General features: G+C 47.1%; 2 protein-coding genes and 2 long non-coding RNA genes across 12 annotated transcripts in view; 3 read left to right on the top strand and 1 right to left on the bottom strand.

Annotated features, from left to right (window-relative positions):
- Zcwpw2 (zinc finger CW-type and PWWP domain containing 2) overlaps positions 1–1701 on the top strand; it is a 154338-nt gene extending 152637 nt beyond the window's left edge. The window contains exon 10 of the mRNA XM_029481341.2: positions 1620–1701. The gene's annotated coding sequence lies outside the window, so the exon portion shown is untranslated. The remainder of the gene's footprint in view (positions 1–1619) is intronic.
- Positions 1702–2511: 810 nt separating this feature from the next.
- LOC147002166 (uncharacterized) lies at positions 2512–8379 on the bottom strand. Its single transcript, XR_015044509.1, has 3 exons — positions 8102–8379; positions 3445–7800; positions 2512–2708 (listed from the first exon to the last, which is right to left on the bottom strand). It is a non-coding gene; the product is annotated as an uncharacterized LOC147002166 (long non-coding RNA).
- Positions 8380–9867: 1488 nt separating this feature from the next.
- Positions 9868–14109, top strand: part of Rbms3 (RNA binding motif single stranded interacting protein 3) — a 1312983-nt gene continuing 1308741 nt past the window's right edge. For all 8 annotated transcript variants that reach the window (XM_085828159.1, XM_085828156.1, XM_085828158.1 and 5 more), the window contains exon 1: positions 9868–10083. In XM_085828159.1, the coding sequence (XP_085684285.1) occupies positions 9868–10083 (216 nt within the window). The remainder of the gene's footprint in view (positions 10084–14109) is intronic.
- LOC115031911 (uncharacterized) overlaps positions 10735–14109 on the top strand; it is a 163734-nt gene continuing 160359 nt past the window's right edge. Inside the window, exon 1 of one of the 2 annotated variants that reach the window (XR_015044507.1) lies at positions 10735–11265. This is a non-coding gene — a long non-coding RNA (uncharacterized LOC115031911). Of the gene's footprint in view, positions 11266–12094; positions 12233–14109 lie in introns of those variants that run through there. The other variant, XR_015044508.1, reaches the window with a different exon arrangement.

Genomic DNA, 14109 nt, shown 5'->3' with positions numbered 1-14109 from the left:
CTCCTCAGAACTAAGTCTTTCCTCACTTATTTAACTAGTTAATTAATTTCTGTGGATTCATCTGTGGCAGTCTGAGGACAACTTGCATGAGTGGGTTCTCTCCTTTCACCACGTGGAGCCCAGAGGTGAACTCAGGTTGTCAGGTTTGGTGGCAGGGGCCTTTAGCATCTGAGCCACCTTGAGGGCCTTTCACATCTTCTTTACTCTTCCTTTTGTCTCCTTTATTATTTTTAAGGCGGATTGATGTGAATAATGAGGAAGCCTACGGCACCGGAGAATCAGAGGGCCGGGGTGTGATAGATATTAAGATGAGTATGTGCAAGTCTGGATGCTCTGTGTTGTCTGAGCTCCCAGCATGTCCTCAGGTCAAGCTAAGGACACGGAATCCCCGGAATTTTCTTTCCCGAGGACAACAACCGTGGCCTATTTGTTGGCTTCAGTTGCTATGAAGTGACCGTCCCACCGAAGGGAAGCTGGTGCCCTTAGCTACACAATCCTCTGTAGGAATTACCATGAATCTCCCAATAGCAAATCTTAGCTGGGGATGCACAGAGCTGGGTGAGCCATTTTCCTAGTGTTTGTATCCCTTCCTTGGATGAGCTGGGACTGCTCTGGCTTAGAAGCAGTGTGTATCCTCCTAGTGAGGTGTGCGTGCATGCATGTGCGTGCATGTGTGAGTGTGTGTGTGCGGGTGCTGACTAACACTTCTCATTCTTAAACAGGGGTTGTTTAGTCTTTTTTGTCTATGTCTCATTGCCTGTCTTTCCTTTCCTCTTAACACATCTCATGGTCCCTGTTCCATCAGTTCCACAGATCAGATACTTACAGTCAGACTCATTGTTGAGTACAGTTCTGTTTGAGCTTTTATTCAGTGTTCTCTGGCTTGATGACCTCGCTCATTGTGTGTTTCACCCTCCACGTTGAGGGTAATCCTCATGACCTGGTGTTTACTCCCAACACACACAGCTTTTCCCCCTGTGCACTGAGATGCCTCGGCTCGTGGGCATCTTGATGTCTCCTCTACCCCGAATCCATCTGCAGTCTTTTGTCCTTAAAGCAGTTAATGTGCCCCATGCCTGCTGACGTTTGAAAGGCTGCAAAATCAAAGCCACACAGTTATGAATGCTATGAAAGAGGTTTTGACAACTTTTTGGTGGCATTTAATTCAAGTTACGCTCTTCTCATTCAAAATAATAAGCATAATGTTACTTATTATGCAAATTAGGTGGCAAAGCAGATGTTTTTCATCTTGGTGAATTCAGCGGGGATTAATACATACAAAGCAGGGTAGGACGGGCAAGTGTTCAACCTGGGGACAACATGGGAGAGGCTCTGCAGGAGGAAGGATGGTCACGTCGGAACTGTGTTGTCCAACACACTGGAGCCACTGACCATATATATGAAGCTACTTAAGTGTAAATCAATTAGAAAGAAATCAAATTAAAGTCCAGTTTCTGAGTCACACTAGCCATAACTCATGTACTCACAGCCACATATGGGAGGGAGGCTCCCTACTGAAACTCACAAAGAGCATTTCTGTCATCAAAGAAAGTTCCAGTGGACAGTGATGCTAACCTCAGATGGAATGAGCAATGTTGATAGGATTTTCTTGTCAACAGGAGCATCGCCCACAGGAGTGAGTTCTAGAGGGTCCTGAAGAACTCCAGATCATCAGACTACAGAGACACCTGCACACCCGAGTTTACTGCAGCCCTTGTCACTGTAGCTAAGGTGGAACTAACTTAGTGCCCAGCATCACCGAATACGTAAGGAAAATGTGTATACACTCAATGGAAGTTTTCACACAGTTATATCCTTTGTGGAAAATGAACAAAACAGAGACAATCAGATTAAACGAATTAAACCAGTCTCAGAACAGAAAGACCGATTTTGTATGTTTACCCACATTTCTGGTCCCTGGATTTTATACAATCATAAATAATCATGATTATATAGATTAAGAGCACAAGTGAAGTTAAGTAAGGGAACAGGGGTGAATCAATGAAAGGAGGGGTGAAAAAAGGGACCCTGGGGCCAGGCCGAGTGCTCAGCACACAATATGTGTCAGAAACGAAAAACAATATATACCATAAACATATATGTGGTATATGTAAACTATATATATTGTCTATATGTGTATATATTTAAAGCAATTTTATATATTTACATTTAAAACAATTTTTATATATTGTTTATATATTATAAACAAATATTATCTAAACAATATATAAATATATGTGTGTACAATATTGCTTAATATAATATGTATGTATATAATATATATGTATTAAGGTGTTCTTTGTATTACAGAGTTGTGAGGATTCTGGATGAGGTAGGATCAGGTTGGTGGGTAACGGTTCTCTGTGTCTTCCATTTGCCTGCTGTAGTTGAGCTTCTGAAGGCTTGCAGGCTGGCTGTCTACCAGGGATCCTTGAACTGCAGGTGCTGATTTGAAGGATGCTACAGGGAGGATCCCAAGGCCCAGGGATGCTACAGCGCTTGTCCCTGATTCCCTGGTGCTGTTGATGCCCCAGGTCTGTGAACCACAGTTTGGGCAGCAAGGTTCTCTTAAACCTCTCACCCACAGGGACATCCTCTGTGGTAGCTCAGAAACCTACGCAGAGAGTCCTGAGTCCCCACAGGCTGGTCCACCTCAGCTGGGACTTGTCACATCAAAGTCTTACTGCAGCAAGGAGAAAGTGCTGTCACTGTCACGTCACCAGAAAGCAAAGGGGGTGGGAGAGAAAGGGGTGACCTGTCAGAAAACACTGTGAGCAGGCTAATTTGCACCTGTGCTAATTGGGCTGGAAGTCGCTCTCATTTACCTTCCCAGTCATTCCATCTCTTCAGATTAAGGAAGAATTAGGAAAAAAGAAAAGAAAAAAAAAAGACTCTGGAGAAAGGGCGGCTCCATGGAAACACAATTTGCATACGTAACCATTCAGTCTATGGAGATGCTGTTCATCTCCGTCTGCACAACTGGAATTACCTGGGGAAACTTTTAACATCACCAGGTTTCATTTTGCCCTCAGATTTTTATTTCACTGATTAATGGGGAAAAAACAGTATTTTTTTGACACCTTCACAATGACTCTAACATGCAGCCATAGAGAACCTTTAATCACAGTAATGGCCCTGGAACCGGCAGGTGCATCACAACGTTGCCCTGTGACAAGGCACAGTGCAGCACTCTGTCCTCTTTCATTTCTGATAGAGGGGAGCTTAGCATAGCTAAGAAGATCCCAGCTGCTATTTCTAGTCCATGAAGGCACAATTCTAAGTTGTGAGTATGCCTGGTTACCACCTAAAGGCTTAAAAACGGCCCATGTACCACATATGGAATTGTACCTTTATAATACAGGCACTTGGGAGTGTTTGAGGCTAGCCTGGGCTACATAAAACTCTGGTCTAAAAACAAACAGAACAGCCTCACCCCCTACCTACCTTTGCTTCCATTTGCACCTCCAAACAGCCTGAATTTTCGGCCGTTCAGTCTTTATGAACTGAAGCCTGTAAAGGTTTCCCGTGTGGTGTGGGTGTGAAAACTGCTTCTGGATATAAGTCCTTAAGGTTGGAACACAACAAGCACAGGGGCCACATGGACGAGTTGTAGCGTTCTCTAGGTGATTTTTGTATGCAGAAAGTCCCTGCATCAACAATTCAGAGGCAGGGGAAGTACTTCCTACCCAAACATGAGGACCCGAGTTTGGACCCCTAAATAAAAGCCAGGCATGGTGGCACAGTATATAATTCCAGTAAGGGTGTGAGTTAGAGGGCAGACATAGGCTGATCTGGGGCCTTGCTGTCCAGACAGTGTAGCCAAAATGTCAATCGATGAGTTCTGGGTTCCAAGTCCATTAATAGATGCTTAAAACAGAGAGAGGAACACCATTTACCAACTTCTGACGTATACACACGTGTGCATGCGTTTGTGGGAGGCCCAGGCAGGAGGACTGAAAGTTTGAAGCTAACGAACCTACATACCAAATCCTAAATGAGTCACAGAGAGACTCTGCCTTAAAAACTGAAAAGATCAGCTGGTTGGTTTATGTACATGTGCACTTCAAAGACATTCATTAGTGATTTCTGATATTCCCTAAAACCACTGGGCTCCATAACTTAGTGCAAATTTATTTCAAATTATTGAGGTTTTGCTAGATGTTTCTTTACACAGACACAAACTTGTCCTTGTTGGCCTGTATCTCAAGACTGTGGTAGTCCCAGCAGAGAGAGACTGGGGTTTCCAGTCTCAAGGAGAAGGGCACAGGTGACCAAACGTGTCACATGTCTGCAGAAGGCTCCTTATTCAGGACACGTTGCTCTTAGGCTAGTGTCTCTTGATTTTAGAAGAGTCCATACTTCTTTCTCAATCACCCGAACTATGAAACATGGCTCTGCTCTTCATTCAGGAAGCTTTCAAGTACGCAGGGAGGCCTGTGGGGAGGGACAGGGAGTGTGAGACAGAGAATGCCGTGAGAAGAGGAGGAGTCACCCTGCGTTTTACATATTTTTATCATATGTGTGTCTGAGTGAGTGTGTCTGTGCATGTGTATATGTGTCTGTGTGTGTGTCTCTCTCTGTGCATAAGTGTGTTGGTGTATGTGTGTGTGGTCTGTGTATGTGTCTATGTGTCTGTGTATAAGTGTGTGTTGTCTGTGTGAGTGTGTCTGTATGTATGTCTGTGTATGTGTATATCTGTCTGTGTGCTTCTTGTGTGTGTCTCAGTGTATGTGTGTGTGTTTCTGTGTGTGTCTCTGTGTGTATGTGTGCGTGTCTGTGTGTATGTGTATATATGTTGATGACCTTCTGTGTGCCTGTGCACTTCTGTGTGTGTATGTATGTGTGTGTGTACACATGCTTGTGTATAATACTGTGCATAAAGGGGTCAGAAGACCATTTTGGCAGTTGGTGTACTTCCATGGCTGGATTCCTAGGATCACCCTCAGTCACCAGGCCTTCGAGGCATGCAGTTTTACCCATGGAACATCTCACAGCACCACTTTGAGACTTCCCAATGAGTGTTTTCTAGGTAGTCTGGGAGAATGACTGTGCACGCCACATATAAGTAGGGAAGAGCCACAGGACAGACATGGTGGACATTTTCCTTAAACCCATTGTCTGTAGGGATCGCCTGCAGGTCTTGTTAGATGCGAACTCTGAGTGACAGGCTTGCTATGGCATGGCCCAAGAACCCATTTCCTTCAATCTCCTGGAGGCTCAGGTTGGTTGCTCTCGGTTTCCTGACTACTGTTTGAGGCACAAGAGTCTGGACCAACTAATTCAGAGGACATTCTGTAGTTTTAGTGAGTCACGAAAAGATCAAATGTTCAGGTGTCAGTCAGAAGAAGGTACATTTTGTTAAGTGATGATCCACGAATCCTAGTCTTCCGAGAGAGACAGCAAAAGGTCGAAAGCCCTCAGACTCACTGTTAATGGGCTGTTACCAGGCATGTAACGTGTCACTTCAGGCAACACGAAGCACTATACACACCTCAGATGACTAGTAGGGCAAAATTTTCTAAATGTTGCAAGCTGTTTGCAGCCTTGGAGTAGCAATTTACATGCATAATTAGGTGCAATCAACAGTTCTGAAATGTAATATATTTTCCGAGTCCGTATTTACTTATGACAGATGCTAAAAGACATACATGCCCCCCAAATAATTACAGGGGCAAGAGAAAGAAAATAATATTTGCATAGGACAATAGGAGCCTTTAAAAAGCACATGCCTAAATTTAGAAAAAAATTAGTTGCAGTATTTTATCTTTCTTTCTTATTTAATCTTCATCTGAGCCTTGAAAAAAGTTCACAAACACATTTTGGAAGTAACAAGCATGGAAGAATATTAACTTAACAGTTCTCCCGGCTCCTGTCTGAACTGACATGTGATTTGTATTTCTGCAGTACAGAAGGAAAAATCTGTCAGATTCAAAAGTTCCTCGCACAACAACGACGCCAAGCGCCTTGCAGAGAAATCAAGTGGCGATAACTTGTGTTTACTTCCTTGGTTCCTTGGGAACCAAGGTCCTCAGATCCACGGTCAGGGAGACTGTCTTAGTCAGGGTTTCTATTCCTGCACAAACATCATGACCAAGAAGCAAGTTGGGGAGGAAAGGGTTTATTCGGCTTACACTTCCATACTGCTGTTCATCACCAAAGGAAGTAAGGACTGGAACTCAAGCAGGTCAGAAAGCAGGAGCTGTTGCAGAGGCCATGGAGGGATGTTCTTTACTGGCTTGCTTCCTCTGGCTTGCTCAGCCTGCTCTCTTATAGAACCCAAGACTACCAGCCCAGAGATGGTACCACCCACAAGAGGCCTTTCCCCCTTGATCACTAATTGAGAAAATGCCTTACAGTTGGATCTCATGGAGGCATTCCCTCAACTGAAGCTCCTTTCTCTGTGATAACTCCAGCTGTGTCAAGTTGACACAAGACTATCCAGTACAGAGACTCTCCGTCCTCCCCCTGCTCCTGGCTCAACAGACAGGGCCGAGTGCTGTGTGATTGTCTAAGCACATTACACAGTTAATCTAATTTACCTTAATAAGACCCCTGTAAGAACTCTTGGTTTATTAGTGGGTGCTGGAGAGGAAGTGGGGGTAAGGAACACCCACAGAGGAACATAGCTCTGCTTTCTTCATTTCTTTTTTAAAATTTTGCAATAAATATTTTGGAAGTGGGGGATAGGTATGCCACAGCAAATGTTGGGGTGTCAGAGGACAGCTCTCTGGGGGTCTGTCTCACCACACTTTGGGGACCAGGTGTGCATTACTGGGATTGGCAGGGGGAAAGTTTACTCACAGAGCCTTTGTGCAGGCCTCAGCCTCACTATCTAGACTCATTCATACCAACCCTCGGGGTCATGACGTCATTTAAAAGTCGAGCGCATCAGGATAAGCAAGCTCATTGTGTCATCTGGTGAGTTCTCAGTCTAGAAAATAAACTTGAAATGGAGCTTTTAGAAATAACGAAAATAAAAACCCAACAATGGAGATTTGGCAAAGCCATCCTCCAGACCCTCTGCTTTCTAGGAGCCTGTCCCGGTGTAACTTAGCCATCGGACTTACGTGCCCTGGTGTGAGAAAGTTGTGTCAGGCACGGCAGAGCAGCTGGGTGGGCAGTGCAGCTACCCAGTTCCGTCAGGCACACATGATATAGTCTACACTGTGTGCTGAGGGAAAGGCCACTCTACTAGAAAACACATGGGCAATTCATTTATCTTCTGATGAATAGGGGGCATTTTAGAACTCAAAACCAAGAACAAATGACTAACGTTAAACAGGTTCTTCAAAACTTCCTTCTCCAGGGTCGCTCTCAGATGTGCAAAGTTGCTGATGCAGGTCCCACAACACACGCCCTAAGCTACTCTCAGACCAAGTGGAAACCAGTAGTCACTCTGCTCACTCAGAAATGGGTCAGAGTGACTCGGCCTGACTTAGGACCCTGTTTATCTCTTTCCCTGGGAATGTAAGCTTGCTAGCAAAGGGACCTTTGTCTAAGTCTTCATTGTGACCCACCTTTCATGTCCAGAGAAGATCACCGGATCTCTGAAGTGGCAGCTCACAGACTCTTTCCATAGTCCCAGTGTCCCTAAGCCCAGAGCTGTCCTTCCAGCAGCCCCTGCATAGGCAGCCGGCTGGACAGAGCACCCCCACACTACCTTTGACACTGTCCAGTCTCTGTAAGAACACTGGAGCAGTTGGGCTGTGTATTGATGTTAACCATGGATGCTACAAAAGATGCCATTCCCCCTTTAGGGGGCCTTCTTCCAGGTAGAACCTCCAATCCACCTCTAACAACCTACAGAAGGGCAGGAAGATACCAACTTCAACACAAGCCTGGGTGAACTCTCGACCCTGCTTACCTGTAGCTGTTCTGACTGGGGGCAGGGAGGAGGCTTCCTTGGTCATCTCTCTCTACAGAATGTCTGTGATTTGAAGGCTAGGGTTGGTGCCAATTACAGTTTGGCCTTTATCTGCTACAGCCTTGCCACACCCCCTTTCTGGCTTTGTAATGAGCTGAGCTTGGAGCTGCTAACCCTCTCTGGTGTTACAGATTTGACCCAGTAAAAGGTTTCTGCCAAGGGCTCCTTCTCACCCACCTGTGATCTTTATCATGATTGGAGTGAGTCTTGTCAGTAATGTCCAGAGGAGACAGCAACAGTCAGGGGCAGCCTGTCCTCCTCCATTACAAGGCAGCTGCTGAGTTTGGTGTGAGAGAAGCGGAGAGGATGGTGGGTAGCCGCATGCAGAGACCTCCAAGAGAGCTGAAGACAGGGATGTGGCCACTTGCTGGAACAACTCCAGGAGCTTCTGCTCTCTGAAGGCAAGAGTCTGGAATCTGCTCTGGAGTCTTACCCCTACCTGCAGGTGCTCCCAGACCCTCCCCACACCCAAGGTGGGTGAGTTCCAACATGCCAAGCGTAAATACTCAAGGCCCAGGGTCAGGCCACTGGAATGAAAGCCAAGGGAAGTAGGCCTCCCCACCTGAGCACCTCCAGTTCTTAGGACTTGGAAATAGAAGCCAAGTCTATTGGCTCAACCTATGAGTTTTTTGGCACTTTGGGGCTCAGAACCACTGACACTATCCCAGCAACTCTTAAGTTCTATGTGAACAGCACCGAATTGATAAGCCTGGCTGACAGGGAGTCCAATTTAAGGCTGTCCAGGTGCATTCTTGCCAACTCTGTATTTACAGAGCACTTCACTGCCTGCCCCTAGCTCGCCTCTTATAAAATATGCCCAGCTTGCTTGAGAGAACTGGCCACTTGGGAGAGCAGGCGCCCAGCTGGCGCACGCCCACCCCAGGGCACATTGCAGTAAAAGCCTGGCAGCTACATACACCCCACTTCTCTTCCTCCTTCATTGACCCTCCAAGGCAAACCTTGGTGCCAAACTCAGCGCAATGAGGCTGGTCAGGATGAGCCCCACCCCTGCCCAGTTTTAACCTGTGATGTGCCCAAGACAAGGACGGTCTTGTAAGGTCTGTTTCCTGCCTGGAATTTGATCCTGGCTGCTTCTGTGCTCTGGGTCTCTAGTAGAGGGCTGCACTCCTGTCCAGAGCCATCAGCATCAGGGCAGACAGGGGATACTGGACTCTGGGAGACACATGCAGGCATTCAGGGAGACACTCTTGGTGGCTAGAGGAGGGCAAACCAGGGTCAGGAGGTGGTAGTTACCTGGGATTGGAGTGGTCCCTTCAGCCACTCTTACCCCTTTCCTAGTGTTCCCTGATATCCTCATGCATAGGTTGGAACACCCCTCCTTTCTTTGGTTCCTCTGCTCTGGGAAAGGGGCGACAGATAAGGTTGCTGCTTGGTCAGCGGGCTGGGGGTGTGAGATCTCTCTCACTTACACCTGACATTCCCTATCCCTGTCAGTGCTGCCAGGCAAACCCGGCCCATCTGGTTTGTTCTTCCAGTAACTTTGTTCAAAAGGTTGGAAGGGAGGTGAAACACCCAAGGGGGTGGGGCGGGAGACGCCGGCTGATCGAGGATCTCGGATCTGGGATCGAGGATAAGGAGAACAAGTCCCTGGGGCTGTCCCCAGGGCTGGTTGGGGCGCGCGGCTGGGAGGCGCCCTGCCACCGCCAGGATGCGCTCGGTGTAGCGGGACTGCCGGGGGGCGCCTGAAGGCCAGCGCTCCAAGGACACGCGGCCACCCGCTCCTCACGGGCTCCCGGGCCCAGACGCCCCGCAGCGCCGGAGCCGAGCCGCGGGGAGTGCGGGCGAAGGGTGGCAGGAGGGAGGGCGCGCGCGAGGCGGCCCCTCCTCGGCGAGCCATGCGTGCCACGGGCCGCTGAGGAGCCGCCGGGCGCCGCTGCCAAGTCTCCGCTCCGCTTTTGTCTTGCCCTCCAGTGAATGGGAAGATGGAGATGGATGTGGAGGGAGTTTCTCCGCGCCCGGAGCCCATCCCCCGCTCCCAGGGGGCTGGCGGAGCCTGCCAGGCGCCGCCACAACCGCCCCAGCCCCAGCCGCAGCCCCAGCAGCAGCTGGCTCAGGATGAAGTGCCCGGCGAGAGTGCGGGTGCTGAGGACAGCGACGATCCGGAGGCGAGACCCAACGGCGAGAGGGGGGAGAGCAAGGTAAGGTCCGCGGTGTGGCCGCCGTGACATCTTTTGAACCAGACGGAGAAGGACTAGTAGTGGCCGTCTCTTTAACCCCTCCGTTCCCAACCCCCTTACCTCGTTTGTGTGGGGGGTGGGGTGGCAGATTGGAGAAGGCGTGGGATTTAAAGGAATCCACGCCGGTAGTGAGTTTCTCAACTGGAAGGCGTGTGCAGAAAGAAGTCTGCTCTGGTTTCGGTGTTCAGTGATGTGTGCAGGGGAAGTCGTGGTACACGCGATGCGAGGAGGCTGAGGGCAGGGCTGAAGCCGCGGGCGGGGCAGAGCTGAGACTCGCCTTTAGATGCTGTGGGTCTAAGGGAAGGGTGCCTTAAGACCTGGCAAGTGGCTTCCTAGACTCTTGGAGGGGAGGTGACATGCACCTACTGATGGGAGCAAAGTTTGGCTTGTTTCAGATTGGACAGCCTTGCTTCCCGGAGCTCGAGGCTGGAGGTGGTCCTTCTCAGCGGGCACCCTCCTCTCCAGGAGGGCAGGGACCCAGTGCCTGGCGGCAGATGAACCCTGGGAGTCCTTTGCAGCCCTGCTGTGTCATTGTAGACCAGGGGAGACCTGCGCCTGACTGTGTGGAGTTCTTTAGGTAATTGAATTCAAGTAAGAAATGGTTGAGATGTCATTCTCTGGTGCTGATGTTTCGTCTGCTGAGAAAATTGTACAGTAGGGGAAATGGCACTGAAGACGATGCTTCGGCAGTATCCAGAGAGTTCCGTGTCTGATCTTTCGGCCTCTGCCCACGCTCCTGAGTTGAGTTTGGTGGAAGCTAGTTGTTTAGTTCCATAGGTATCAAGCGCGCACGTGTTTGTTAAAGCATTTTGAAAGCAACTGATAATATTGGGGGAAAGTTGGTTCAGCAAATCAGAATATTGGAACCCAAGAAGAGTCAATGTACTTTATTTCCACGTTGTCTCAAGGAAGCGTCCAGGCAGATAGGCACTTCTGTTAGGTGGAAGCAGCCACAGCTCCCGTAATGCTCCTCCTTGGGAACACCTTGATTTCCTTTGGACCTTTGCTAAAACACCAGTAGATTAAACACATAGCTGGTGCATGCTGGGATCGCATGGAGTGTTGCTGTTCTCCGTCAGCAGACGGATCCTTAAGTTTGGCTTTGCAAATGCTTAAAATTGTTTCTGCATTTTGAAACCAGAGGTAAGAATCGGGGTTGTTGTTTATCTACAAAAAATCAATATTGTTATTTAAATGGTAAGCTACACAGGAGTTGGTATCTGAACACACTCCAAATCAGACCAGAACGGGGTACCTTTACAAGTGGATACAAGATTTACGTTGTGGAAACTATATGAATTTTAATAGTCTGATATCCCCAGCCTTCCAGTCGATCTTGATTTCATGAATATTTAATCCTGTCACGGCTGCATATTTACTACTTGAAAGCCTGTGCCCAGTTTTATGAAAACACCCTAACCGAGCGTCATATTACCTAATTGAACTTTAAGTCTCCTCTGCAAAATTGGTGAGGAGGGTAATTAAAATCTACAGCCGGGGCTGCCTTCACCATGGTGTGGGTTCCTCTGCCCCGAGCGTGAGAAACTCCTGCCATCAGCAAAAAGATCTGTTCGTGTTTGTTTCCCTCTGCTGCACCATATAGCCAGCCCGCTGTGAGGAGCAAGGGAAGAGGAGAGCAGTGCTCTAGAAATGTGCACCAGGCAAGGAGAGGACTGAAAGCCAGTTGATTACATTTACTTAATTAGTGTGTTCAGATAATTGAGTATCCCCGCGATGTGATTTGCTGCATGTCTGCCTACTTTTTTTTTTTGAGGTAAAAACAAAATACTGCTCCCTCCCCCTTTTCCAGGTGTTTGTCTTAAATTATGTGGCTTCCTTCTCTGAACCTAGAAATGAGCTGTGCTAGCCTTGGCTCATCTTCGTGGTCCTCCTCACTAGCCGTTCTGAGAGTCGGAGGGCGACTGTTATGTTTCAAACCTTAATGACTGCCTTTGCTTTTGATGAATATGAAGGCAAATTAATTTTGTTTTTCTTAGCAAATTCTGGTTTTGAGTAGAAAGACCTATTGGTGTCCTAGTAAATTATTCTACTTGAATGTAAATGGAAGAAACCTTGGACGGTATGGCCTGTAGTCTATGAGGCTGCTGGGGTAAGTCGGGTAGAACTCCACGTCGGACTTAGAAGCTGTTGTGTTCAATGCAGTGTGCCAGAATTTAATGTTTTCTTTGCGTTCAGGAGAATAATTGGAATTTAAAAACATTCTTTACTTAACTCTTCCTCCATGCAACGACACCACTAATAAGATGTAAGTGGGCACAGCCTTGGAAATACAGCTTTGAAGGAGCAATGAAAGTTGTTTCTGTTAGCTTGCTTTTGGTTTCTTTGGAGATAGGGTCTTACGTAGCCGAGGTTTGCCTTAAGTTCACTATGTAGTAGAGGGTGACCTTGGACTCCGGATCTCCTGCCTCCATCCATCAAATGCCAGGATTGCATGTGTGCGCCACCACGCTTGGCTCATTGACCGCGTTTTGATTCTGCCTCGGGGCTGTGCTTTATTCTTGGATAATTTACCTTCATTGTTTTAATGAAAAAGTAACATGGGGGATGATCCCTAATTAGCCATGTATTGTTGGATGTAAAAGTCATATATCATATGTCATCATAGTCTCTGAAATAGGGGTTAGAATACTGAGGTATGTGTGTGACACAACATGTGTGTGTGTGTGGACTTTCAGGAGTTTCTCCTGCTACCCTGTGACTTCTGGGAACCCAACTCAGCTTGTCTGGATTGGCACAACTACCTTTATTCACGAAGCCAGCCATCTCGCTGGCCTTAATTTTGTCTTTTTCGTTTTTTTGGTTTGTTTGTTTGTTTGTTTGTTTGTTTTTTTAATCTCAGAGTTCCCTCGTGGTTCTAGGCGGTCTCCCCTGTAGGATTGCTTGCTACCTGGTCCCTGCAGCTGCTCAGGAAGGAAGTCTCACAGGAGCTCCACAAGTCAGAGCAGACCCTAAATCTCCCACCTAGCTGCTCCCTCTACTCTCTCATGGAGCCTTTACTAGAGGCAGTCTCCTGTCTCGGTACCCATCAGAACTGTGGTATTTTCTCACCTGTTAGTCTAAGGCCTTCTTCCTCATGCCTGAAGAGGTTCTAAACTGGGCAGATCTCTTTTGTTCTAGTCTTAAGGCCAAAGATTAAAAATATTCTGTAAGTTAGAGACCCGCAAGTCCTTGAAAGCGGCCCTTGAGTTGAATGCGCCTGACGCCAAAACATCCTCACCAAAATTCCCAAGGGCACCGAGCATCTTTTCCCGGATTTTAAAAGTCTTTAGAAATGTTCCTCTTGTACCAGATAACTCTGTAGTTGTTGTTTATGAAACTTTGAAAAAAAAAACCTTATTTGTATAATGTATTGTTTTTTTACCCCCTGTGTTAAAAAGTTACTCATACAAATGTGTACATCTTTCTCCTGATCCCATATGGGTAACGGGGATATTTCTTCGTTCCTCTTCGTCCTCTTCACAGCATCCTCTTATTTTCTGCCTCTACCCCCTTGCTTCACCTCCAGGTATGAGGTGGCATGAGATAACTCCTTGTTTTGCTCCATTCTGACAAAGGTCTTGGTGAGCAGTTTCAAGTTGTGACCCTTCTTATGACCTTGGCCTAGAGGTTCTCAGAGCCCTGCTGCCAGTAGCAGTTGGCGGATGAAAGTTAGTCCACTCCTCCCTTCAATGACATCCTACTAGCAACACAGTCTGAACAGCATGCTTCAGGACGCTCTTGTAAGGAGAATCTATTATCCTGTTGGTCATTTGGATTTTTTTTAAATCTTCCAATTTGTAATTATTTTAGACTTTCGGGAAAGTTTTAAAAGTAGAGTGTCATATAAACATTTTGCTCAGACTCCTCTAGTTTTAATATTTTAATATATAGTTTTGGTATTCCATAAAATATGGGCGATGCACATCACAGTGAAGAAAGTACCTTTTGAATAATTATGAGATTGTCGCTAAGGTCCGGGCAAGTGAG

This window comes from Mus caroli, unplaced genomic scaffold, assembly GCF_978045245.1.
Source record: "Mus caroli unplaced genomic scaffold, Mus_caroli_1 scaffold_11, whole genome shotgun sequence".
In the NCBI taxonomy this organism is placed as follows: domain Eukaryota; kingdom Metazoa; phylum Chordata; class Mammalia; order Rodentia; family Muridae; genus Mus; species Mus caroli.
Note: the sequence above shows the minus strand (reverse complement) of the source record. Positions and strands in the feature narration are given on the sequence as shown.